At 52.7% G+C, this 26,296-nt stretch overlaps 8 protein-coding genes across 8 annotated transcripts; 4 read left to right on the top strand and 4 right to left on the bottom strand.

Annotated features, from left to right (window-relative positions):
• Positions 1–783: 783 nt before the first annotated feature.
• HER10_EVM0011937 (MIT domain-containing protein) lies at positions 784–7,136 on the top strand (the record flags this gene model as incomplete). The annotated part of the gene is made up of 9 exons (XM_035481346.1): positions 784–944; positions 983–1,070; positions 1,127–3,665; positions 3,721–3,844; positions 4,784–5,207; positions 5,281–6,380; positions 6,439–6,621; positions 6,676–6,863; positions 6,925–7,136. The coding sequence occupies 9 exons, from the start codon at positions 784–786 to the stop codon at positions 7,134–7,136; spliced, it is 5,019 nt and encodes a 1,672-aa protein (XP_035338963.1).
• A 181-nt stretch (positions 7,137–7,317) lies between these two features.
• HER10_EVM0009401 (phosphoglycerate mutase) lies at positions 7,318–8,449 on the bottom strand. The gene is made up of 3 exons (XM_035483095.1): positions 8,325–8,449; positions 8,063–8,272; positions 7,318–7,983 (listed from the first exon to the last, which is right to left on the bottom strand). The coding sequence occupies exons 1-3, from the start codon at positions 8,377–8,379 to the stop codon at positions 7,550–7,552; spliced, it is 699 nt and encodes a 232-aa protein (XP_035338738.1). The 5' UTR covers positions 8,380–8,449; the 3' UTR covers positions 7,318–7,549.
• Positions 8,450–8,772: 323 nt separating this feature from the next.
• HER10_EVM0000463 (uncharacterized protein) lies at positions 8,773–10,861 on the top strand. The gene has a single exon (XM_035482830.1). The coding sequence runs from the start codon at positions 9,029–9,031 to the stop codon at positions 10,823–10,825; it is 1,797 nt and encodes a 598-aa protein (XP_035337908.1). The 5' UTR covers positions 8,773–9,028; the 3' UTR covers positions 10,826–10,861.
• Positions 10,862–10,952: 91 nt separating this feature from the next.
• HER10_EVM0001888 (V-type ATPase) lies at positions 10,953–12,055 on the bottom strand. Its single transcript, XM_035471622.1, has 6 exons — positions 11,869–12,055; positions 11,761–11,799; positions 11,669–11,702; positions 11,602–11,610; positions 11,439–11,539; positions 10,953–11,377 (listed from the first exon to the last, which is right to left on the bottom strand). The coding sequence occupies exons 1-6, from the start codon at positions 11,869–11,871 to the stop codon at positions 11,216–11,218; spliced, it is 348 nt and encodes a 115-aa protein (XP_035338022.1). The 5' UTR covers positions 11,872–12,055; the 3' UTR covers positions 10,953–11,215.
• A 269-nt stretch (positions 12,056–12,324) lies between these two features.
• On the top strand, positions 12,325–13,394 carry HER10_EVM0005109 (uncharacterized protein). The gene is made up of 2 exons (XM_035474734.1): positions 12,325–12,732; positions 12,796–13,394. The coding sequence occupies exons 1-2, from the start codon at positions 12,637–12,639 to the stop codon at positions 12,961–12,963; spliced, it is 264 nt and encodes an 87-aa protein (XP_035338318.1). The 5' UTR covers positions 12,325–12,636; the 3' UTR covers positions 12,964–13,394.
• Positions 13,395–13,454: 60 nt separating this feature from the next.
• On the bottom strand, positions 13,455–18,039 carry HER10_EVM0007767 (DNA-directed RNA polymerase II subunit RPB2). The gene is made up of 3 exons (XM_035477312.1): positions 15,248–18,039; positions 13,962–15,190; positions 13,455–13,907 (listed from the first exon to the last, which is right to left on the bottom strand). Exons 1-3 carry the CDS (start codon positions 17,630–17,632, stop codon positions 13,745–13,747), a joined length of 3,777 nt encoding a protein of 1,258 aa, XP_035338589.1. The 5' UTR covers positions 17,633–18,039; the 3' UTR covers positions 13,455–13,744.
• Positions 18,040–18,401: 362 nt separating this feature from the next.
• Positions 18,402–20,911, bottom strand: HER10_EVM0004232 (indoleamine 2,3-dioxygenase). The gene has a single exon (XM_035473884.1). The coding sequence runs from the start codon at positions 20,523–20,525 to the stop codon at positions 19,017–19,019; it is 1,509 nt and encodes a 502-aa protein (XP_035338247.1). The 5' UTR covers positions 20,526–20,911; the 3' UTR covers positions 18,402–19,016.
• Positions 20,912–22,173: 1,262 nt separating this feature from the next.
• Positions 22,174–24,413, top strand: HER10_EVM0003039 (UEV domain-containing protein). Its single transcript, XM_035472727.1, has 4 exons — positions 22,174–22,563; positions 22,626–22,713; positions 22,773–23,011; positions 23,091–24,413. Exons 1-4 carry the CDS (start codon positions 22,513–22,515, stop codon positions 24,366–24,368), a joined length of 1,656 nt encoding a protein of 551 aa, XP_035338144.1. The 5' UTR covers positions 22,174–22,512; the 3' UTR covers positions 24,369–24,413.
• The last annotated feature ends 1,883 nt before the right edge of the window (positions 24,414–26,296 follow it).

Raw genomic sequence — 26,296 nt, 5'->3', positions numbered from 1 at the left:
CGATCGGCACACGCTCCGACCGACCGCAGGCTCCAGTCTCATCTTCGCTTCGTTCTCGTCTTGACACAAGCACGACCTTTTCGCGCAAAACGCCGTCACCACTTCCACGAACATCGTCTCTTCTACCGCCCCCGCAACAACCTGCAACTCACTTTCCGACAAAAAAGCCTGATGTCGTGATTCCTGAAGATTCTGACTCAAACTCGCCATTGTACTACGAAGTGTCTTCGCATCCCCGGCCTTCTACCGCCCACTCGCGTGCGAGCAGCGCAGGCCTTTCGACTGACGGTGCGAGAAACCTCAATCGCTGGTCTGCCTCGACAACATCAAGCCGAGCGTCGACCCAGGACCATCGCGGCATCAACTCTCATGCACGCCGCGTGAGCATTGATGCGTCTGCACTACCCGCGACTAACAGCATATCGGCGCCCAGTCAGCTAAGTCAAAGGCTCGCGAGACACCGACGACGATCCAACTCTAGCGACGGCTCTCGGGAAACTAACGGCGGAAGCAAGTTGCGCGCCCCTTCACCATCCGGATTGACGCACCACGAAGGTCATTTCGCCCTATTCACATCCCATAACCACAACTCGCCCGCAACCCATAAGCTTGCAACCCAAGGAAACGGCTTGCGAGCGCCAGCGGGAACCTCCCGTGCGCTCGAGACTGACCTCCTTGCTGCCCAAAACCGAACCTGGGATGCATTCTCCGGTCCGGGGCGGAGAGGATCAACTGAACAGCGTCGACAGCAGTCGTCTCGTGCAGCAATGCCATCCGAACGCAATGGGGACGCCTACGAGACGAAGGGTCACTCCCGCAATTGGTCGCAGGCCGCAAAGGGGAGTACCGACACCACTGGGTCCTCGCGGGGTAAGGAAAGGGGAAATCGGCCGCCATCGCAAAAAGCTATGCTCTCAAGAGCTTTACAAAAGGCGAATACGGCAGTACAGCTAGACAATGCGCAGAATTTTGAGGGTGCGAGGCATTCATATGCGGAGGCGTGTGAGCTGCTGCACCAGGTGCTTGCTAGGACATCCACTGAGGAGGACAGACGAAAGTTGGAGGCGATCGTGAGTTTCACGGCTTCATGTTTTAAACGGCCGAAACCAAAGCTAACCAGATGAAGCGTCGGACATACACCAGTCGCATTGAAGAATTGGATCAAATGGTTCCGGTGCGGCAAGCTACGGAAAGCAAAGCACTGCCGGCTAGACCAGAAAGCCTCGGCCTGCGCTTGAACCCTACCTTACAGTTCGACGACGACGATGAAGAATTGGAGGATACGGATGGGTTAGAGACTGCGACACTGACCAGGATATTGAGGGAGGGAAATCAACAAGCAGCCAGCTACAGTGGTTCTAGTCTGACCATTTCACGAATGCATGGTCTGGGGGATCGACAAAGGAGTACTTCTGCAAGGTTGCCGGATCAGTATCCCTTGCAGTCCTCCTTCTCACGATCTCCGCTTCGGGATCGTGCATCAGACGATCAACTCATCTTCCAAATACCCACAGACGATGCCTACATGCCACCGCCACTCTCACCTAGACGTCTCTCGTCACCCAACCCTGACGGCCAAGGTAGTCCCGATGGACCCATCAGGTCCGATTTCTCCCTATCAGCAAGACGGACTAGCCAGAGTTCTCGACATGTCAGGGACTCAAGTCGTGAGTCCAATTCATGGTTGGACCCCATCGATGAGTCTGGAGGCTCCACAGCGTCCTCTGTTCATTCCAGGTCGTCATCTGCAGTTATAAGGCGCAAGCACATACGGGCTCCAAGTGGCGCAACGGAAGCAGAGTTTGACGCGGCGTTAGACGCTGCAGTCGAAGCAGCCTACGACGATGGGTATGAGCCGATGGGCTTTTCTGATCCAGAAACTCAAGGATCGGATGATCCGATTGTAGCGAAAGCCTTGAGAAAGGTTGAGCTGGCCAAAGAGCGGGTCCGCCAAACGGAGAGAGAAGCTATTGCACAAGCCAATGAGAGAGAGCGGCTTGCGCGAATTCAAATGGGCCAGCAGTCCGACGAAGGTGTCGTCCGTGAAGGCTTTTTCGATGACGGATCATCAGACGAAGAGGAGCGCATCCTTGACGAGATCACTCGAGACTACTCGGTTGACGACTTCGCCTTTAATTTGGCCTCTCATCAGGCTGCAGCTAGGACTTCAGGCTCAAGTGATTTGGTCCAGTCGTCCTGGCAGGCATCCGTTACCCCGACCGATGCCGTAGGTGCTGATGTTTTCCCTCTTACCGAGCCCATCACCACAAACAACTTTCCAAGTGTCGGAGGCCCTGCAGTTCCGCCACCAGCACAAGCTTTGCCAGAATTGCCTGGTAAAAAGCCCTTATCAGGGGCTACACCATCGCCAGGCCCTGGGCAAAGTGTACGAAGCAGGCGGATGTCAGGACAGAATCCCAAGCAACTGAAGATTGAAACTACCAAGCTTGCAAATTTTACCGATACTGGTCGACGATACAGTGTTGCCCAGGCGTCGAGTGGAATACAGGGGGTAGATTTCGAACACCTTGCTATCAACGGGCCTCCTGATGCTGATGCAGATGGCTCAATGGCTCGGCCATATTCGCCGCCTGAAGGCATCAGTCCAACCCAGCCAGTGCCTCCTACACCTCCCCTCGGACACTCAAGAAGTCGGGACAGTGAAGACTTTACGGGCAGTCACTCTGGCTCGCCTTCATTTCGACCTACGTTAAGAAAGAACTTCTCTTCCTCAAGCTTAAGAAGCATGAAGAACCGGAACATGTCTCTATCGAACCTGGATGATACGTCTGACATGTCTCCTGGCACCCCATTAAGTACAGCTTTTGGCATTAATGGCAGGCATCCGGCGATGCCAACCTTGCCGACACCGTTGGCTGCTGCTTTTAAGGAGAAGTTCACGTCCAGCTCTGCTGGGGGTCTTTACTTGTTTGACGATAGCCTACATTCACCACAGAGCCCGGGGTCTCCAAACACACTTCAGCCAGATGCCCCAATTCCCCTAGAGCCGTGCCCAACAGACTATATGTTGAGGCCATTTTGGTTAATGCGATGTCTTTATCAGACGCTTGCACACCCTCGCGGAGGATATCTCAGCAATAAGTTATTCGTTCCACGCGACGTATGGAAGGTGAAAGGCGTCAAGATTCGAAATCTGGAGGATAAAGTGGCAACGTGCGACTACCTGACAGCTGCGCTATTAAAGCTTGCGCGAGTCGACACATGTGATGCGGATGCTGTCCTCGAAGAAATGCAGGCTTTGGAGGGCATTCTCGAACAAGTGCAAGTCGGGCTGACACGGAAATTGGGCACAGATGTTGGTGTGCAGAACTCCAGCATGTTGTTTCGAGACGCTTCGAATTCAGCAGAGCTTGAAGCCGCAATTAGCGTGCCGCGTTCAGCCAGTGTGTCGGGAAAGTCCTCATCCTTCTCATGGCGGAGGCTGCGGTCCAAGAATTCGGCAGCGGGCTTAAACAACTCTTTTAATGCCAAGGGGAATGGGATAGAGAGCGGCAAGGAATCTCCAGGCCTAGAAACGTTGCCCATGACGGAACACCCAACGAGTCGCCCCTCTAGAAGGGATCCTAGCAACGCGCAATTTTCAGGGCCGAATGCGAACTATATGGGGTCGCTGGCTCGATTATTCGACGCTGCTCAAACGATTGGTAGGTGACCAATAGCTTTTGCCCGGCGTTCCCTTTAACTGACATTCTGATGCAGACCAAATCGCGCGCCAGGTTGAAGATCCAGGCCTTCGGCATGCCGACAAGACACAGGTTGGCCTTGAGCTGTGCACAAGACATGCGGCAGAGTTTTTTGGCTTCTTCATCTGTCGTTTTGTATTGTCTGACCTGAGCCTCCTCTTGGATAAATTTATCAAGAGGGGAAGCGAGTGGGTTCTCAACTAAGTGAGTTAACGAGTCGTGAGCCACGCGGCATTGAGTGACCGTGTGGATATGGCAAGCAAGCTATGGAGGCATGACGCAAGAGTACTAAAGGGCAGCTGAACGGGCTGCCAAGGGATTTGTTTTCAATCGAGAGCCACAACTGGGTTAAGAAGGTCTGATGTTATGATAGAAGCTGAAGCGGGATGGGCTAGCGAATGATCGCCTATGCGAGCCTGCTTGCTGGTGCTGGAATCGAAGTTTTCAGATTCCAAAAGATACCTCAATATTTTCAACATTGCAACTGGATGTACTAGACACTCACGTGAAATTTTGTTGTCGTCGCAAGGTGAGCTTCTAACTTCAGTTATCGTCAGGCATGGGCATGACAAAGTCAGCCGGCTTTGGGAGCTGGCTCCGTCGCCTACGGGTGTGGTACCGGAGGCGGGCGGCCGAGCCACCGCTCGTCAGGAATCCTACCGATATGCCGGTTCAGCAATACCTACCATACCCAAACCAAGGGCTGACTGTGGTGTCTGTCATGCCGGTGTAGACCCGCATAAGCTACCTAATCTTGAGGCACCTACCTACATGAGGTTGACAGGCCGCTAAGAGAGTCCCAAAGACTGATCCCTAAGTACCTGCGAAGTACATCAGATCTAGTGACAGGCGGAAGGTAACGTGCTGAGGTACCGCAAGGTTCCCTTGGTATCCACGAGTGCTCCAAGGACCGTGTACCTTAGCGTGCTTAGGCTTGTCTTGCTTGGGTAGTGCACCGTTCCTATCAGCTGTCCCTGCACCTGGTGAGAAAAGAGCCATGGTTCAATGTGTTGAACGCCCCAAGCCAACTACTGACGACACCCATCGCACCCTCGCCATTGGGACATTCGAACCCCGAGCTTGGATCTGCTCGATGCAGAGGAACACACCTTGATGCGCGGCCCCTTAGCGACGAGCGTGCGCTGTACGCGGGACCAATTGGTCGGTATTCCACGCCAATTGCCACGATTTCCCTCGTCAAGCAAGACGGCGCGTATCTCCTTGCAAGGCAACATTCCTGCGCAACGGTCATGGCAGCGGAAGACGTTGAGATGGAGTGGCTTCGATCATAGGAGATCCTTTCACTGCGGTACACCGACCTTTGCTAAGCCTGCGGCACCGTCACGCTCTGCACTCGAGGAGCGAATACTTTCGATTCCGATTCAACGATACCGTAACTTTTGTATCGTGGCCCATATCGACCATGGCAAGAGTACGCTCAGCGACCGCCTTCTGGAGATCACCGGTACAATATCTGCCAGTGACGCCAACAAGCAGATTCTCGTGAGTTCATGTCTGACCGCATAGCTGCACATTGAGGAGGGTGTAATGCTAATGGCTTCCTGTCATTTCGCAGGATAAATTAGATGTCGAACGTGAACGGGGCATTACTGTCAAGGCGCAAACTTGCACCATGATATACAACTACAAAGGCGAAGACTACCTACTGCATCTCGTTGACACTCCTGGTCATGTCGACTTTCGAGCCGAAGTTACGCGATCGTACGCCAGTTGCGGTGGTGCTCTGCTGCTAGTCGATGCTAGTCAGGGCATCCAGGCCCAAACTGTCTCTAATTTTCATCTTGCATTCGCCCAGGACCTGGCTCTCATTCCTGTTGTCAATAAAATCGATATGCCCTCCGCCGATGTACCGAGGGTCCTCGAGCAGATGCATACGTCTTTCGAGTTGGAGCCTTCCACGGCTGTCCTTGTATCAGCCAAGACTGGCAAGCACGTGGCCAACATCCTTCCCGCCGTTGTAGAGAAGATCCCGCATCCTGTCGGCGATGTTTCGAAACCTCTGCGCATCCTGTTGGTAGATTCGTGGTACGATAATTTCAGGGGCGTGATCCTGCTTGTACGCGTCTTTGATGGCCAGGTCAAGGCTGGCGACACTCTCATCTCATTCGCCACTGGCCACAAATACACCGTCGGCGAGGTCGGGATACAGTATCCCAATGCTGTCCCACAAAGTGTCCTTCGTGCTGGACAGGTAGGCTACATCTACTTCAATCCTGGTATGAAGCGCATTCAGGACGCCAAACTCGGCGACACCTTCACCACCGTCGGATCGGAGGACATTGTCCAGGCATACCCGGGTTTTGAGGAACCAAAGCCAATGGTTTTCGTCGCGGCCTTTCCCACCGATCAGGGCGACTATACGCGTCTCGCAGACAGCATCAGCCAGCTTGTTCTGAATGACAGGAGCGTGACCCTGCAGAAAGACTATTCCGAGGCATTAGGGGCAGGCTGGCGACTAGGCTTTCTAGGCAGCTTACACTGCTCTGTATTCCAGGATCGGTTGAAACAGGAACATGGCGCCAGCATCATCATCACGGACCCGACTGTGCCGACTAAAGTGGAATGGGCGGATGGGACCGAGACGATCTATCAGAACCCGGCTGATTTCCCCAGCCAGGACGAGCACCGGATGCGTGGTGCAACTGTCTTAGAACCGTAAGCCGACGTCTTGTCTGATTTCTGTCTGCCCTGCGGTTATCCTTACCTTTGTTAGATTCGTTACTGCTACCATGACTCTTCCAGAGGAGTACCTCGGCCGTGTCATCGAGCTCTGCGAGAGCGTACGTGGCGAGCAAAAGAGCTTTGAATTCTTTCATGCCACACAGGTTATCCTCAAATACGATATCCCTGCAGCTCAACTCGTCGATGATCTGTTTGGTAAACTCAAAGGAGCAACGTAGGTTTGTCTTCCTATCATCATTTTAAACATTTGTCCTAACGGTCAGAGTAGAAAGGGATACGCGACACTTGATTACGAAGACTCTGGCTGGCGAGCGAGCCAGCTCACCAAGCTGCAGCTTCTCGTCAATAAACAGCCCGTGGATGCCATTTGTCGTGTCATCCATACCTCACAGGCAGAGCGCCTCGGCAGGCAGTGGGTCACTAAATTTAAGAATCACGTCGATCGGCAGATGTTTGGTGAGTTCTCTACATAACGCACTGGCATTACGGCAGCATTTTCTGACATGACGCTTTGCAGAGGTCGTTATTCAAGCGGTGGCGGGCAGGAAGATTGTTGCACGCGAAACTATTAAGCCGTTTCGAAAAGATGTGCTAGCAAAGCTTCATGCTTCCGATATCACGCGCCGGAAGAAATTGTTGGAGAAGCAAAAGGCCGGCCGTAAGCGACTTCGCGCCGTCGGCAACGTTGTCATTGATCAGTCTGCTTTCCAGAGCTTCCTCTCCAGGTGAGCGCGCCAATAATGGGTTGGGCTGGGCTCGGCCGGGCTGTCGAATATGGCATACGTTTGTACAAAAGTTGAAGAGAAAAAAATGGATCCCACGGGGCCCGTGTATGTGTATGAAGACAGGGAAACTTGGCAATAGTCTCGACATCTTTCCCTAGTGGCCTAGCTTCTCTAGACCAAAGGGTCCAATTAAGCTTGGATATGGTTGTTATTATACCAATATCCCAGCGCCTATGGTCACCTCAGGCATGAATAGTGTCCGCTCTGATCCATGACGGTGTCAACCCGCGAAGAGCCCCAGCTCTCCTGTTCGTGCCGTGTGATAGAGACCGCTGCGATGCACACCTGGAGTGCTCCATTTACTCGGATCTTTTGGCAGAGGCTACAATCGCCATTTGACTTCTCGTGCTTCAAATGCTAGACTAATGGGGTAGTCTCCGAGGCTGGCGCCAATTCCGAGCCGATGACTACGGGTTCCGTCCTCGACTTGCCGAGACCGCCACTTAGGGTTGAATCAGCTTGTTGAAGCTGGAAAGGCTCCCCTGGCGCTCCGCCCCTTTCAAACTTGAAAACCCTATAGTCGGCGTTGAAGAACCAATAACCCGTCACGCCGGCGCGAAGGAACCCAGAGTGGGAGACAACAAAGACAAGTTTCTCCTTGCGTTCAAAAATGCTCTGGAGGCCCGATTGACCTCGGCCGAGTATGGCTTCTCTGTTGAAAGCATACTGGGCACCAGCAGGGGGTGTTTTGTTGGGGTAGATGGGATCTACAGTAGAAAAGTCAACACCAGGAAATTCGACCTTCAAATCTGCGATAGTGCTGCCTGTGTCGCATGGCTTCGCAGAGTTTTCTACACTATAGTCAGTGATATGGCCTTGGAAAGTCTCGGAGGGTCACCCCGAATTGCGGGAGGATGTATGGCTTATTACCTTGCCATCGAGCGTCGGCTTGGATTGGTACCCCTTTCTTGATCAGCCAATCTAAGGAGAGAAGGGCTGTCTGGATTGTGCGTCTCATGGGGCTAACGATAATGATTGCATCAGTCTCATCGGCGAAACGCTGAGAGAGATTTTCCTTTAGTTCCTGACATTGGCTTAAGCCAAGAGAAGATAGATCAGGGTCATGAATGTTCCAGTCCTGTAGTGTGGTGTTAGATTGACTCGCGACTATGAAGTTGGCTGGAAGACTCATCATCAACATTGTGCAGCGCCTGGGCATGGCGGATGAGCACGATGGTCGGCGGCATGGCGATATTTGGAAGGTTTGCTGTAGATGCGCAATTATGTTCCCTAGATTCTAAAAGCTCTATGTTGGACAATTAACACAAGCAACCAACTCTATGACCGGAGTAGGCAAGTCTAAGCGTAGCGACAACACTGGAAACGGCAAGTCACCCGCCGTGACGCACAGGGTAGGCATGCTTCACTTGAGCTTCGACGTGTGCATATCTGCATAGGTGCTCTGGACCTTCCGGATACCTATGGGGCTACAGCTACAGTGTACATACATACCCCCAAGTGGCCTTGGCTCAACCCACCCGTGCCCCCAACGTGCCAACTTACTTACATAAGTACCTTGATCGACATACGCACTTTGAAGGTACCTCGGATTAAGCTAGATACCTTAGCACGCTGGGCCTGGCGCGACGATACCGGGCAGCATCGCGTCTCAAAGCTTCTTGATCATCCAAAGCACAAGCCTTTTACCGTTGCTGCAAATTCACCTCCAGCACAGCCCAACATACCCACCAGTCACCCCAATTCTTTCCGAAATCACTCAAAGGAGATGTCGGATGTGAACGAATTGTTCAAGGTGAGTCGCACCATAAGTCTCCCGATCACAGCCTTACTTACCAGGCACCCCAAAGTCCGGCAGTGCTGCGAAAAGGAAGCTTGATGTTGTGCGAGATCCCAGTTAGTACCTGCCTCCATTACCCCATGTTGAAAGACTACACTGCCCGACAGCGAACACGAAGTAATAGATATATAGATGAAATATACAAGTCAGCCAAACTGAGCGCAGCTGACGGCATCAGTCGACATGCCAGCACAGTAGACGCGGAAGGAGACGATAGCGATTTCACTGCCGGTGCGCAAAACCCACCTGAAGATGGCGAAGACGAAGACTATGGCCCAGAAATGCCGCCAGACGATGACGACGAGGGACGATTCTTTGGCGGGGGTATCACAAAGCAGGAGTCTGAGATCCTCGACTTTGTAGACGGCCATGGCGAGGATTCATCCGCCCCCGAAAAGATTGATGCTGGCTGGGTACGAAAAACGGCACTAAATTTTGAGAAGCGCATCACCCGAAATGCTGAGCTGCGCGCAAGGTTTGCCGACGAGCCTCACAAGTTTATTGAGAGCGAGGCCGATCTCGACGCTGCCATCAAAGACCTCTCGATCCTGTCCGAGCACCCCGAGTTATATCCCCAATTCACAAAGTTGGGATGCGTCGAGAGCCTCGTCGGTTTGCTGGCCCATGACAACACAGATATCGCGATTGATGCGGTGGAGATCATTGGCGAGCTCATTGACGAGGACGTCAATGCAGCGGATCAGGATTGGGATACTCTAGTGGATGCGTTATTGACTGCAGACCTCATTGGCTTGCTAGTGTCCAACTTCTCGCGTCTGAACGAAGAGGACGAGTCCGACCGTGGTGGTATATATCACGCTCTTGGAGTTGTTGAAAGCCTGCTCTCCAAAACGGCGAATGCCGAAAAGGTGGGACAGAACACGACGCTGGTCAAATGGCTACTTGACAGGGCACAGCGCCAAGAGACACCCGTGTCCCAAAACAAGCAATATGCTACGGAAATTCTCGACATTATTGCGAACGCATCGCCAGCAACAAGACGGACACTCGCCGAGATGGATGCGGTCGAGGTTTTACTCCAGCTAGTCTCTGCGTATCGCAAACGTGACCCTGAGAAGGGGGGCGAGGAGGAAGAGTATATGGAGAACCTATTCAACGCCCTCGTCTGCATTGTGGATGAGCCAGAAGGCAAGGCCAAGTTTCTCGAAGCCGAGGGCGTCGAATTATGCCTGATCATGCTCAAGGAGGCCAAGATGAGCAAGCAGCCGGCAATGCGTCTACTTGTACACAGCGTTGACGAAGATATGAGCGGGCAACTATGCCGAAAATTAGTAGACGCTGGCGGGCTGAGAGTGCTCTTCTCCATTTTCAAGAAGGCGAGCAAAACTCAGAGGCAGATGACAGAAAGCCTATTTGATGTATTCAGGTCCTTGCTACGATTCCTGCCTGCCGACTCTGCCGAGAGAATCAGGACATTGGCTAAATTCGTGGAGAAGGACTACGAAAAGCTGGATCGGCTCTACGAGTGTCGGAAGAGGTATAGTTCCATGTTGGATGCGCAACAGGAAAAGATTCGTCAAGAGCGAATTGGCATGAGCGCTGAGGAGATTGAGCTCTCGGAAGGCGAGTGGTTCATGAGGAGGATCGAGGAAGGTCTCTACAGCTTCTGGAACATCGATGTTGTCTTGGCCTGGCTCATAGCTGAAGATTCTGGTGCTAGGAGGAAGGTGCAGAAGCTCCTGGCCGCTGATGGGAAGGGTCTATCAGCCATCAAAGCGACATTGGAAGAATACCGATCTGACCTCAACCTGGAAAAGCCCGAGCACAAAGATCTCTCCGATATGCTCACCACTCTCATGAACTTTTTAGTCTAGACAGAAGAAGAAGAAGAAGAAGAAGAAGAAGAAGAAGAAGAAGAAGAAGAAGAAGAAGAAGAAGAAGAAGAAGAAGAAGAAGAAGAAGAAGAAGAAGAAGAGGGAGAAGTAGAAGGGGAGGACTGGCTAGCAAAGTACAATTTTACTACAGCTACCCGATCTATGTAGGTGCGACTCTCCAAAGTTCTGGTCATACCGCGGAAACAACTTGCGCTTCAGTCTGCTGTCCCGGCTTCGCGCATCATCGGCAATTTGTGAACGCGTCCTCATCATCCTCTTCTCGCCCAGGACAAAAGCGCTGGCTTCATTTCTATTCGTATGCTGCGCATAGCGTGTCCGATGCGCTCGTTATCAATGTGCTTCGATATTATGAAGAATGCTGATAAAGGCTCATGCGGCAGTCGGGGCGACAGGCTTCACCTCGAAAACGGCCTTCAGGAGATCAGCTACGACCTTGTCCTGGCTCTTCTTTCCGGCCCCCTGGATCTCCTTGATCTTTCCTTCTGCCTCCTTGTTCGCCTCATCCTCGGCTGCTTTATTTCCTTGGGAGTGCTGGGGGGTTGTCAGCACCAAGATCGTGCCGGAGCGGTGTCGGAATCCACGACAGATATACCTCAGATTCGAACTTCTTGAACTCATCCTCCTTAGAGTTGCGGTACGCCTCGATTTCCTTCTTGGCCTCGTCTCGGGCTTCCTTCACCCGCTTCGTACGGACTGTTCCGATATTGCGTGAGTATGTCATAGTCGCAGCAGTATTGATCGGCCTCGAAACCTACACTCGCGGGCTAGGTAGGGTTCATTCATTAGTCAACCGGTTACTTCAACATGTACCCTTGGGCATACCTTTTTGCACAATCTTGGAAGCTTCTCTCTCTGCCTGCATCACTTAGGTCAGTGACAACACGACATGGAGTGTCGCGACGGAGGGCACATACGTCCAGGAGGGTCTGGATACCAGCTGAGTTCTGAGCCGACTGTAGAAGGCCAAATCAGCTTGCTGCAAGTTGATGGATGACGTTGCTGTCCACTTCGCACGTCCTCACCATTATGTAGTATTGTTGCAGGTGTAGCTAGCGGGGAAAGCAAAGTAGGGTGATTGCGCGATTCAAAACGGCTGGCCGATTGATATCACAAGGAGCGAATGCAGGAGATGTGTTGATAGCCGTAAGTAAGGTAGTTGTCAACAATCACAAGTAACAGGAGGCGACGAGGAAAGCTGGGGTGCACTGGTTATGGAGCGAACGTAAGGCGAGGTACCTACCCAGGTAGGTGCCAAGGAAGGTCACAGTGCACAACCACAATGTCTCGAGCACTGTACCTCCGACCTCAACCCTCCACCTCAACTTTCAAGCTCCCATGTCTCTCTACCTAGTAAGGTACCTTAGTGGGGTCAAGGAGCTAGCGGGGCGCTGACAGACACAGGTGAGGCACCCACGTCAGGCATATATGCACTACCTCAAGATACTGGGTAAAGTGTAACTAGACATCTGTTCCGGGGACTTGAAGCGTTTAGGGTGCTCTGCAATGCAGTTGTCGAAGACGATAATTGCGTGAACCTAACTTGCGGTAGTTATATTGAGACCAGCAGGTACGCAACGACTTTTATTGGCCCCTGTTTAACGGATACCTGCTGTCGAATCGAGAACCGAGTCAAGCGACACCGACGCGGCGGATGCTGTCGCTCACGGGGAGAGATTCAAACACCGAAATCGATCCACCAACATCACCAGAGTTTTGATAACCCTCTGTTCAAGCCTTGCATCTCGTTCGCTTCCCACGCCACCCGCACGTTCAAACATCGTCTTCCAACCATGTCCAGGGCATCGAAGCTTACGCTGGCCGCGACATCGCTGTTCGCCGCCAGCACCATTGTCATTGTCCATTTCCAACAAAAGTTTGAAAAAGAGGCATGTACCACCTTGAATTACCGCTACTCCTATAGGAATCTGTATCTAAATGAGAGTGCCTAGGCCATGCATCAAGGAGTGGTACGCGACATCGAACAGCAGCGCATCAAACGAGAACGCCAACTCGACTTCGACATGCAGCGCGCCCTCGAGGAAGACTACAAGCGTGAGCAGACCGTCAGAGATGCAACGGCGCCCTCACAACCCAGCGCAAGTGGCATACAAACATAATCTATAGCCGATGGTCTGTCTTGTCTGTACCCAACAACTAGGCAATACGAAGACAGGGCCGGATCGACGGAAACAAGAAATCACGGTGCATTTGTATGATATGAGGATGAGAGGAGGGCCTCGGAAACGATGAATAGTACTCGTGGGTTCCTCTCACTGTCGAGGATAGAAAAAGCTGAAGAGACGGCATGACACTAAATAGGGGCATTACATCGCGATTAAGGTAAAGTAATCGCCAAAATGTTGCAATGCTACGCGTAGAAAAGTCTACTACTGCGGCATCGCTCGCGCATATATGTTAGCGAAATTCGCGTCGACCAGGAACAGTACCCAGCAAGGAAGGAGCAGAAGAAGCAGATACTACCTTATCTTCACTTGGGTACGAAGCCGGATAGTCTACCCGAGCTGAGACGGAGGAAACATTACTGCACAACGCCCGAGACTTTGGGCCTTTTTTTTTTTTTTTTTTTTTTTTTTTTGACAAACCGTTTCTGTCTTTCCCCGTCGGTTCTTAGTTTCTTTATCATTGATTTAATGGTACATGTCATTGATACAAGACACATGGAGGCATCATCTGCCAATTTTTCTATGGCTCGCCCCAAGATGCGAGTGAATAGGGTGACCAGAATGTAGTTCCCCAGCCTCGAAGACGCCAAATACAACCAATCACCTCCCAATACTCCCTGCCTGCCTGCTAAGCCATTCTCATCTTGCAGGCCACCTCCATGACCCGAGGCTCAGCGACCTATTTTCCAAACATCCCATTCCGCAGCTAGTCTCTCTATCGGATGGAGACTCCGGACCTGTTAGTAAACATGCGGGCGGCGATGTTCATTGACTGCAGCTCCTGGAACAGAAGCTTAGCTGCGTAAGGAATGTGGATTTGTGCAATCTTCGTCTTGTTTTTGCACGGCCGACACTCGAACGATTGCTTCGAAAGGTTTCTGGTATCAAGTTAGTACTGCTCCGCGTGACATAGTAGACCAAGAGAAGCTTACGCGATAGGCGTCATCAGGCCACAAATTTCGCAAACGTGAACTCGGAAAGCATCCGAGACCTCGAAAAGTCTCTCCTTGAGGAAAGATGCCGCGCCATGAGCAATCATGCAATCACGCTCCATCTCTCCGAAACGAAGACCTCCATCGCGAGCACGACCCTCCACAGGTTGCCTGGTCATGATCTGAACAGGTCCACGCGCACGAGCGTGAATCTTGTCGTCCACCATGTGGCGCAGACGCTGGTAGTAAGTCGGTCCAAAGAAGACCTGGGCTCGCAGCTTCCTGCCAGTGTGGCCATTGTACATGATCTCGAATCCTCTCGATTGATATCCTTGATCTCGGAGGAGCTGCGAGACTGAGTCGACTGTCACATCTGTGAAAGGGGTGGCGTCGCCCTCCATTCCCTTTAATGTCGAGACTTTGCTGAGTAAACACTCGATCAAGTGGGCAATGGTCATACGAGACGGAATTGCGTGAGGATTGATGATGATGTCCGGCGTGATGCCCTCGCCGGTAAAGGGCATATCTTCTTGCCGATAAGTGACACCGATGGTACCCTTCTGGCCGTGACGTGAGGCAAACTTATCACCAATCTGTGGAATCTTGGTTGTTCTAACGCGGACCTTGACGTAACGGAGACCGTCTTGGTTGGTCGTCACGATGACCTGGTCTACAATACCGTTTTCCGTACTTCTGAGTGGGGTGGAGGCGTCGCGCTTGACATGCTGCACCGTTCGCTGGCCCATCTCAGCGTTGTCCGGGCTTATAGGCGACGTCTTTCCGATAATGATATCTTCACCCGAGACACGAACTCCCGGTGCTACGATGCCATCATCGTCAAGCTTGTCGTAGGTGCCATGCTTCAAACGTAAGGTATCGCTTCTGAACGGTTTTTCAAACTGCTCAACAAGATTGATACCCACGCGCTTCTCGCAGTCAGTGTACGACCTGAAGAATAGACTCCTGAAGAGGCCACGATCGATGCTGCTCTGATTCATGATCACGGAATCTTCCTGATTGTAACCAGAGTAACAGGCGATAGCGACGACGGCGTTCTGTCCGGCTGGAAGCTCTCTGAACTTGAGGAATTCCATGGACCGCGTGGTGGCAAGCGGCTTTTGAGGGTAGTAGAGAATGTTGGCCATCGTGTCCATTCTGCGTGAGTAGTTTGTCAAGAAGAAGCCCATGGCTTGCTTGCCCATGGCGGACTGGTAGGTATTACGAGGTGACTATGAAATGCAATCAGTCAGTGCTTGCTTATCACACGCAAACGGGCAATGGCATACCTGGTTGTGATCGGGGAAGGGAATGATGCTGGCGCAAATTCCCAGCAGCATGCTGGGGTGGATTTCGCAATGAGTGTACATGTGTGTTGTGGGATTGATCTTGGTCTTCAAACGGCTGTTGGGGCCATCAGTATTGTCCTCAACCACTTGACCTTGCTTCTGCAATCTGTAGATTTCCAGATCCTCGGGCGTCATGCAGATCATGGCTGTCTCTTCTTCTTCGGCATCGAGATATTCTATAACACCGCTGTGGGCAAGAGACTCCCAAGTGATTTTGTCAGCCGGGTTATCTGGAGGGTTTTCCTGCTGCTCGCGCATTTCGTTGACCGTTGCCTTTTGCAGCACGAGCGATCCCTGAGCTACTATGCCGTTGGTACCTTGCTCTACAACGAAAACGGGTCTCATGACTCTGCCGGCGTCGGAAAAGATCTTGAACTCGCGGTCTCGGATATCACGGACGAGCGATACTTCGTGGGAAATAACGTTTCGCCTACGAGTGCCCTGAACATCAGGAACCAAAATTCTTGGGTCTTGATGCACGCCAACCCATACACCATTCAGGAAGACCTTGGTTGCGTTGGGATACCTCAGTGGCTCGTACTCCTCGAGAACCTCCATGCCTCGCTGGATCATGTAGTCGATAATGGGTTCAGCGGGCGTACCGACACTGACATAACACATGAGAGATAAGTTCTTGACGAGACCACATGCTTGGCCTTCCGGCGTCTCAGCCGGGCAAACCAAACCCCAGTGCGTGTTGTGAAGTTGCCGGGGCTTTGCCAGCTTGCCGTCACGACCAATGGGCGTATTTGTGCGACGAAGATGGGATAGCGTAGACGCAAAAGTGTAGCGGTTCAATACCTGAGACACGCCAGCCGTCGAGCTCGCGGCCTTCTTCTGATCTCCCCAATTGCCAGTCGCCAACGAGTACTTCAATCCATTCGAAAGAGTCTGCGGCTTCACACCGAGAGTGAGACTGAATTGCCGGTTAGACTCGACACAGCGCTTGAGATGGCCAGATAACTCCTGGTTCATGCGGCGGACAATGTTGCGGAACAGCTTGGCGAGAAGGGGACCGGCGAGATCAAGGCGCTTTTTGCCAAAGTGATCACGGTCGTCGGTATCGCGCCGACCTAAGGCGCATTGGAGCAGCTTGTGAACCATATATCCCAAAAAGAATGCCTTTCTTGTCTCACTGCCTTCGCTCTGGGAGATATGCGGCAGAGTTTCTTTCTGAAGAATGTCTTTAGCAGTTCTCACACGCTTTTCTCTGGGAATGTTGTGATTGCTGCCACGCTTGCCGATAAAGTCAAGGGCAACCTCTCTGTCCTGGATACAGAAAGCTTCCTCGATGCATGGCCGCAACATCTCGAGCATCTGGCTATCATTTCGATCATAGCAAATGTGATTGAGGATATCCTCGTCGGATACCACGCCCAGAGCTCGGAAAACGATGGCGATTGGCAGATCAGCCTTGACATAGGGCAGACTGCAGTGGATAGTCTGACCGTACCCGCCCTTTGCTGCGTCACCCTTGCTGTACAGCTTCAGCATCATAGATGAAATGAGTCGAGAGCCCTTCTCGAGAGCGCTGCGGATCTCAGCTGTGTAGGAGTATGGACTCGGTTGGGCTTTTTTGAAGACTTGGACGATGTTGGCGGCCGATCGCTCCTGAGCAATGAGGACCTTTTCACTACCGTTGATGATGAAGTAGCCTCCCTGATCGTAAGGACACTCGTTCAGCATGAACAAGTCATCCTCCTGCTCGCTACTCAAGTGGCAAATCTTGGACTTGACCATAATGGGCATGCGACCGATGAAGATCATGTCCTTCATGTCGTCTGACTTGTTTTTGTCGGCGCCATAATCCTCGCCGCTCTCCTCCTCTTCCCACTCCAACTTGGTAGGGTGCTCGCCAGTATTTGCAAGTTCATCCTGCTGTTCCTCATCGAGCTCATTCAGCGGAACCGGTTTCTCTACCGCAATCGAGACCTTCTTGGTGATCTTAACATAGAGGGGACTGGCGTAAGTGAGGTTGCGGTCGCGGCATTCGTAGGGAAGCAATGTCGTAACTTTACCATCAGCTTCGGTGATGGATGGACGAGATACCATGACAGTGCCAAATTTGACTTCGTACCGACGGAGGGCGATGACCTTGTCGCTGTCTGACATAGGATTCGGCTGGTCTAGGGTGATTTGGGAGTACTCGTCGATGAGCTCTTGGACGGTTGAAGAGGTGAATTCGTCGAAGGAGTCGACTTGCTGAGAAACCAAACCCTTGGACTCGAAGAAGGAAGAGATGACGGTCCAGCAGTCTTCGGGTGTGATGCTAGTATCGTCTTCTTCGACGTACCCGTCGTAGTCGTAGTCATCGTAGTCAGCCATCTCGGAGACGTTGGCACCTGCGTGTGCGATGACGGATGCCAGACAAGAAACAGGTTGAGTGAGCAGGAGTCGGCCTTGTGATTATCTGCAGTGGTGCGTCTCGCACTCAAGTCTGCGAGCGATCGAGTTTCGAGGCAGTGTTCGATGGGCAAGAAGCGGCGAGTCGCGGTAAGAGTCGGGTTCCCACAACGATGATGATTAACAATCACGACGCAGGGCACAGGCGAGTTTGCCTCTTCAGCTCGGTTGGGGCATGAAAAGAGAAACAAGGCCAGGCGCGAGATTGGAAGACCGACTGCGCAAAGCGATGCCGATTCGATATGTAACGGACGGGTAATGCAATGGTGTACGGCCGATGCAGATGACCAGCCTCGTTACCTAAGGTAGGTGGTGGTTTTTTCCTCTCTCGAAAATACAGTTGCAGAGGCAGCAGGCGCGAGAGACGGGTTTGAGAGGCTCAAGCCAGAACGCGGCAAGGGGCGACGGGCTAACCCTTTTTGCAATAGTGCATATTCGCATGCTTGTGCCTTAAGGTATCCATCCGTCGCTATTTATTTGTATTCGTAGGTACCTTACGGTTTACCACCGCAGGTAGGAGCCCCACAACAGCTCCTTCTAGGCGGATCACGTGGCAGAGGCTGTTTCCCTCGCGCGGAACTTGGAGCCTGGAGGCACCAGATGAGACACATCTTCGAGTACCTTAAGGTACCTAGTATGGAAGGAGCGAGTCCACAAACCTCATTGCCATCGTTCAGCATGGCGGCCAATACCCGTCCATTCTCATAGACGATCCAAGGCCAAAAAACAGCTAATCCGACATCCATCAAGTAGTCACACAACATTGCCCCGACTTCGATGAACGACGGGGGTTTTCCAGCTCTTTCCACTATCCCATATCTGATTCAGACTGCCATTCCAGTTCACTTTTCGCAGATATTTCGCTTGGTATGCAACAGGCGTATTTGACGGCTGTCTTGAAGAAGTCATGCTAGTTTTTCTGGATACTTTATTCATCATAACGTATAGGAAGTCTCAACCGTACCGAGTGGTAACGAGCTTCGCCTTGTACCTCAAAACACTTGACAATCGAGGTAGGGTCTTGTTGATGGAAAGCTAACGTCCATATTTATCCGCTAGCGGTCCATTGGCAGCGAAGCAACCAAATGGTAAACATAAGACCAACCTTCCTGTACGTATGGGCCAACAGGCCGTCAAGCACGTGAGCCAAAGTCTCAACGGAAGGAGCCAATTTTGTTCAACTAGCAGTTATGAACTGATTTCCCAAACGATTCTAGACACGCTTCGAGCCATGTGTTGCGCGTTGGGTTTCACGCCAGTAGCGCATACATCTACATCTACTTATCCAGCAGCACTGATGTCTGCATCAGTAATGGCAGATGCCACCAAAGTCATCATCGATGGTCCACGTCCCCGCTAAGCCTCCGACCCCGGCTTCGATGCTGCTGTGGCTAGACTGGTCTGGTTTACCCAAGAAGAAATCGCCGCTGCCCTCAGACTTAACAGTTCTACGCATGAAGCGACGGGTCCACTCTTCGATCGCCGGCTCACCAGTCTCATCGCGCGCCTGTTTCAAGAACGGGATGAGAGCAGTACCTCCTGTGCCCTTCAGGTTCTTCTTGCCGTCGGCAGCCGGCAAGTTGTTACCCTGGGCGTTCGACTGACGTTGGCGCGAGGCTGTGGCTAGATTGACACGCAAGCGCGTCGCCTCAGGACTTCTCGACCTGCTGCGAGCACGCACCTCGCGTGAAGGAAGGATGATGTAGCGGGTGACGATGGCTATATGCTTGTCGCGGAATGCACTAAGCATGGCGAGACATGCATCATAGGCGAGACACAAGTCGCGTTCGCGCTTGTGGTTCTCGACAAACTCGCGGATGTTGGCAATGCCAGAGACATCCTTGAGGAAGCGAGCATGGGGTCCGGGCATGTACCGACGCATCTCCATAATAAAGTTGTGCTTTGGAACCGGAGCCCTTGACTCGCGCTCCGACTCGGTTGAGGGATCCCGCTTTTCGCCCGTTGGGCGATGATCAATACCAAGGATGACATCGAAGAATTGTATCAGACTGCTCTGAGCATTGCTACCGCCGCTGTACTGACGGTAGTCCTCCTTTCCAGAGCCATCGTCATAGTTGACGCCGTCAGGAAGACCGGCTTCGGCCATGTTCTTGCTCCCAGCAAGAAAGGTGCGGATGCGATTGTAAAAGATGTTGGGATCGCAACTCTCGTGCATGCGCTGCAAGATGATGGTCAGGTCGGTCAGCCGCTCGGCAAAGGTGCGCAAGCTCCGGGTAACGGTCGAGACATCTCCTCGGCGAGCAGCTTCCACGGCACCCAGCATGAGGGGGATGATGGGACCGCCACGGGCCTCGATAGCGACAGAGACGAGGTAGAACCACGACTCGTCGAGAGAACCAGTGAAGGTGTTGAGGGTGGCCAGGTTCTCGAGATTGTCAATGTCCTCGTCGACAAAAAGAGGCTTGAAGTTCCAAAGGCACAATGCGGCGTAGGTAGCAACCGGAGGCAGCTCAAGATGATTCGAGATCTTCAAGAAGGGAACGGTGACGGAGGGCGGGAGTTGATCGCAAGGCTCATCGCCACCCCAGATGTAGGCATGAGCCATGAAGGATAACAAAGAGTAGGCTCTCCGCCATTCTGCGTCGTGTTCCAGACCGATGGTGGAGAGAACAGGCAAGCGGTCTACAACCGGACGAAGGCGGCGGCTGAGAACGAGAGCCTGTAAGTTGGCGACAATGGCCTCCCACTTGTTATAGTAGGGGTCCGGCAGCCGTGTCAACGGGAGAACGTCCGGTAGGAATCCATGGGTTGCAGAGATTCCATAGTCGGAGAGTTCGGGGATGGGGGGTAGCATAATTGAGTGTTGTCTATACCTCGGTATTGCCTCTGTTGCGAGCGAAACGAGTTTCCGAGTGTGGTCGATCGAGTTGCTGAGACTTCAGGAGTGCCGAGAGATTATCAATGCTCCAATAGATGGTTGCGATTTCGGAAGTTGGTTGTGAAGGCGGTTCAGTGAGGTAGTAGACAGTGTTCAAAAAGGTCCTGACGCAAGGAGTATCCAGAATTTGCTGGAATACTCCTCAGCCGTGCGAAAGATCCTTGGAACAGCAAGCATTCAACGTAATGTAAGAGCTGAGTAGAAACAGTTCCAAGATGTTGTTAGTTTCCAAAAAGAAAGAAGAATCAACGTCGACCGTGAAAAGAAACAAGAGTTGTAGGTGATTTCAGCGGAAGGGGTGTGCGTGTGCGGGATGTTTTATTTAATAATGCGCGCAGCGGTCCCCGTCGGCTATGTGGGATTGGACAGGCGAAATGTGTTCCAGGGTCTCCCCCGAGACCATTTTTTCTTCTCTGCAGGTGAAGAAATGTGACGGCGGGGAGTACGGATGCCAGACTAGGTGACTGGCTACCTTAGGTTACTGAGTAACTCTACTGGGCAAGGTAGGCAGTACTGTAGAGTCGAGTGTTTGTGCCGCCTCCTTGGAGCGGTTAAAGCGCCCGATTCGAAACATGGACGGTACATACAATGGATTAGCGGGGCACGTACCTCGAGCAAATGGAACCATATGAGTAAACATGGCATCCAATGATTCAATACCTTCAGAATGATTGTGGCACCACCAAGCGAATGTATCGATCAAGTAAAGCATCTTGCAGAGCGAAGAAAACTCTCGGGATTTACCGTAACAATACGATTATGATTATGCGCCGTACCAGAAGGCGTGCAGACTATGCGTAGGGGCTACCAAGGTCTACGGTTATGTACCTATGACACATGGCTTGTAAAGTGCTGAGAATGTAAGCAAGACGGAGAACGATGCAAGATTACAAAGCGTGTCAAAACAACTGCAAAAAGGAATTGGAGCTGGACCCGACCAACCCGAAACATGCCAGGCAAGCAAGTTGCCAGCATTGAATTAGAATGGGCCCGCTCCGTGCTCGGCCTTTCATCCAGCCAACTTCACACCATGAGATCAATTGAGGATCTCAACGACCGTGTGGATCCGATGCCGGCCATCATCAATCATTAGGTAGGTTACGCTGCAACGTAGAAAAATAGTATCTACCTAAATTTACCTTACAAAGGAAGCAAACATGCAGGATGGCCAATGTCCCATGGGAAGCATCTCAAACTGCATGGCTGTGATGTCGATGGTGAAAAGGGATGAGGATGATGTACCATGAGTAATTTGGTTTACCTATCGGTGCTGATGGATGGATGGCGAATTCAGTCCGACCTTAACCTACCATTCTTGCGTCATCTTTAGGATCGAATACCAGGAAGAAGGGCCTCTTCAAAGTCGATGGAGCCCGCCTCAGGTCACAGGTTTGAGGTAACGGAATTTGACTGCGACGCGGGGAGACCTTCACGGCGGCCCCACCTTTTCCCACCCAAGCTGAGGTGCGTCATCCGCAGTGCGACCTGCCATCCACCACCGGCGCCCAATCACCCATGTCCGAACTACCTTACCTTAGCTACCTTACCTTACCTACCTCCTTCCCTCGACTGGGTACTGGGAACGCTCCCACCGTTGCAAGCTCTCCGCGAAACCCATCACCGGCGCCGTCCAATTCCGCTGTCCGACGTCTCCCGTTACCGAACACCCACCCGATCGTGCCGATTCTCATAGCAGACCTTAGTGTTAGACACCGCTGCAGCATCAAAACCCGGCTCTACTCCTAGGGCCCCTGGCATGCATCTATGAGTTGAATCCGCATCGCACCTTCCCCCGCTCGCCGCCCGCTGCTCGTTACTCGCGCATCCGCTTTCACCTCTACTCGCCTCCTGCCCGAGCTCCGTACCGGTCCCCCCGTGCCGGAGCTCTCGCTGCGTCTCTGCGATGCCCGTGCCGCAACATGTCCTGAACTGGCTTTACAGTGTTTTGACAAGTGTATGTTGTGTCTTCAACTCTTGGCTCCGTTGTCCTCGACTGATGCGTGGCCCTGTTCCCAGGAATACCACGATGTGAATCGCACCTACAACGATGTAGCCCAGGCGCTCTCCCACCACCCATCTCTATCGCCGCGCACCGACGTTCACAGTACGGCCATTGATCGCGACCATAAACCCTTGTTGAATGCGTGCTGATACCGTCCATAGCTTACGATAATGGCTCGTCAGCCCTACTTCTCCGCCTCTCTGGTACCATACCCGTTATATTTAGAGGCACCACATATCGCTTTCCCATATCTGTCTGGGTGCCTCACGCCTATCCACGAGAGGCTCCATTGGTCTATGTCACTCCAACAGAGTCCATGATGGTACGCCCCGGCCAGCATGTTGATCCTCAAGGCCAAGTCTATCACCCATATCTCGTAGGCTGGGCCGCCTTCTGGGATGTACGTCTTCATTCTTATCTTCCCAACCCTGGGCTGTGCTGTGAGGGTTGTTCTCCCATTCTGACGGCTAGCGTGTTAGAAATCCACGATTCTTGACTTCCTGGCCATCTTGAGAGACATCTTCGCCAAAGAGCCACCAGTCATTGCCCGACCACAAGGCTTACAGCAACCACCGCCACCCGTGGCATCACGTCCACCGCAATCACACACCCAAACGCCTCCCCGTTTTTCGCCTCTTCCACATGAATTGGCAGCTCGTCCGTCGAGTCGCCCGCCTCCTCAAACCCCTCCAGATGGATCGCGGCCTCCGCCTCCGCCGCCCAAAACGACAAGCACTGAACCGTACAGAAGCCCACCACCTCCTCTAGATGCTAGACACGGCCCTCCTCTCCCACCTCTACCCCCTAGTGCCACTCGTCAAGGCATCCATGGAGGCCTCAATCTTCAAGAGTCAAGTCGTCCACAGAGTCAAGCGCATTCTCGGTACGACTCAGCACCCCCACTACCGCCAGTACCCTCCTCTCACCCACCGCCGCCGCCCCTCGTCTCATCTCCACACCAAACTGAAGACACTGCACAGCAACCACAATTCTGTTCTGGACACCCTGCTCGATCCGTTGCCCCTCGTCACTCGGCCGACCCTATGTCTTATCAGCAGACGTCTCAGCATTACGGAGGACCACCTCCAGGTTGGCAACCGGCCGGGCAGTATCAGGCACCACCGCTGCCGCAGCAACTGCAGCAGCATCCGCCGCCACAACAGCAGATTGCAAAACCACCGCCACTGCCAGATTTGCTCGACGCGCCCCTCACTCTGAGTATACCTTCGCCGTCGTCGGTTCCCGCGCCACCGATACCACCGAACCCGGAAAAGGACGCATTACTCCACCAGATAGCGCAAACACTTCACTCCCTTCGACAACGTAGTAGACAGCAGAATGACTCCAGCATGGCAGGCTTGCAGGCGCAACGCACAGCTATGATGTCTGCCTTCTCGACCCTTCAGTCGGAGATGGGGACCTTAAATCAAACATCGGGGCTGCTTCAGTCCAACGCTAATATCCTGATCGACGCGCTGCGAAAAGCCGATTCTGTTATCGAGGGATCAAAACGTCAAACTGCGCCCGATATCGACGAGCTTCTGGTTGCACCCACAGTCGTAGCTAACCAGCTATACGCATTGGTCGCCGAGGAGAAAGCTATCGGGGATACCATTTTTGTCTTAGGCCGCGCCGTGGAACGCGGAAGGGTATCGCCAGCGGTATTTGCTAAGACGACACGATCCCTTGCTAGGGAGTGGTATCTGAAGAAAGCTTTAGTTCGCAAAATAGGAAAGGGGATGGGTCTGACAGCTTAGTCGAGCAGTGAAGTTGCGCTCCAATATAATGACATTTCAGTACGCTAAGTACTTTGGCAGACCAAGATTTCAATGAGGCTATTCTCTTTGTGCCCGGCAGTTCCTTTACTGGCCATTTCTCAGTACTATGCTCCAAAGCCTTGCGGCCTTCACCCTTCAGGTCTCTCACGCTAGTATACTACAGATGATATTTTGCTCTATGCTAAGGCATCACTGAAGAACACTGCTAGCTAGCCCGTCCGACATTGAATCAGTTACCATTACTGATGCTTGTTTCACTTTGCCGATTGGCAGCTTTGCGCATTTTACTGGCCGCCACGATTCCTCTGTCTCGTGGTGCGCGCCATCGACCCCAGCTAATCCCATGAGCATCTCCTGACAGAGCGTCCCACCTCGTCCTCCAAGGTGCGTAAGAGGATGATGATCCAAGTTGCCACCAAGTAGAAGTGACGACTGGACCAGTGGTACTGAGCGGCAGGGCTCCCTTTTGTTCCGCTGAACAGCCGTCAAGACTACGACCGGTGCTCAGGCACTCCCGGGGAATGGCCGACGTGCTCTTTCGGGAAGGCCGGTCTTTCGACGATGCAGACGCAGACGCAGCCGGGTGTCGGGTTTCGGGCTTTTCTGGCGAACAGTTTGCCAGCTGTTTGTCATCCAATCGAGCAATAGTCAGGTAGGACCCTTGCCAGGTCGGGGGCTCTGGTGACTTGGTGACATCGCGCTGGGTGCGGTCATTTTCATCTCTCTTGCCCTCTTCTAGCCTGCCTTTCTCCCATGATGCGGATATCTTTCGCCAGACTTCGCGACCACGCTTGAATCCCAGGCTTTCGAATCGATTCTCGGAGTGGGTTTCCAAACCGTCTGTCTCGCGCTCAGGCCCAGCGATTTTTGATCTTGGCGCCAAGATCGTTTTATTGGTTGAGGGCCTCGTCTCCGCATCCATCCGGCAGATGGCTTCCAGGGTATTGATTCGATCCTTCAAAGAAGAAGAAGAAGAGGTTGATCCTTTATATATACGGGCGCCCGCCGATGATTGGAAGGAACGACGTATAGCACCATTTGTGGATACTTCAGATTGTAAATGTGGTGCGTGGCCAGGCTGAAAGGCCGTCTGTGAGTTACCGTTAGCAGACCACCTATTTGCTGGCCTGGTATGACTGTGCCTCAGTCGCGAGCCGCTTTCTGGGCCAGTATCGTTGGCGGTTTCATCAAACAGCGTTCTCAGACTCGCTACTTTGCTTTGCGCTGTCACAATAGCAGCATTTCCCGAAGACTCCAGTAACCCTGTCATGGAAGTTGCGTGTTCTGGGTGTAGCTTCTCTTGGGATTCATAGTATTGTGATTGCGGGACCGACGACCTTGTACTATCCCTGCTTACGGACTGGGAGATCTCAAGAGCTACCTGATCCGTTGGCGGGTCTGGTGCTTTGGCAATTCCTTGCTCCGGGTTTGAGGTCGAAGCTTCCCGTGAATGGAGGGCATCCATGGCTCGGGGCCAAAGCCCGAAGAGCTTTCCTCTGCGTCTGTGTTCTCTGGAGACAGTGATCTGCTCCGTTTGCGTTTTCTCGCGAGTCGGACGAGTTCTCTGGCCAACGCTATATCCAAGGCTCTTCGAAATGCTCCGGGTCCAACTTCCTTCCACTGCCGTTTTTGTTTGGTCACCGGCTTTGACAAGCCTCGGATCCAAAGGTGGCTCTGCTCTCCCTCGAGGTGTATCTTGAGGAGCTTCGGTATCGTTCGGCCTCAGGTTCCAGGTCTTAGTCCGGGGAATTGTATAACACGGTGTCTGTGTCTGTGGCGTGATACCGTAGTTGCTGAAAGTTGGCGGCGGTAGGCTTGTCCTGACGCCGCCTACGCAGACCATCAGCATTCCGAGCAGACCAGCATTACTTAGGGTGTCATACTTACCCATCGGATCTTCGAAAAGT

Source organism: Colletotrichum scovillei (genome assembly GCF_011075155.1).
Source record: "Colletotrichum scovillei strain TJNH1 chromosome Unknown Contig00001, whole genome shotgun sequence".
Taxonomy (NCBI): domain Eukaryota; kingdom Fungi; phylum Ascomycota; class Sordariomycetes; order Glomerellales; family Glomerellaceae; genus Colletotrichum; species Colletotrichum scovillei.
Note: the sequence above shows the minus strand (reverse complement) of the source record. Positions and strands in the feature narration are given on the sequence as shown.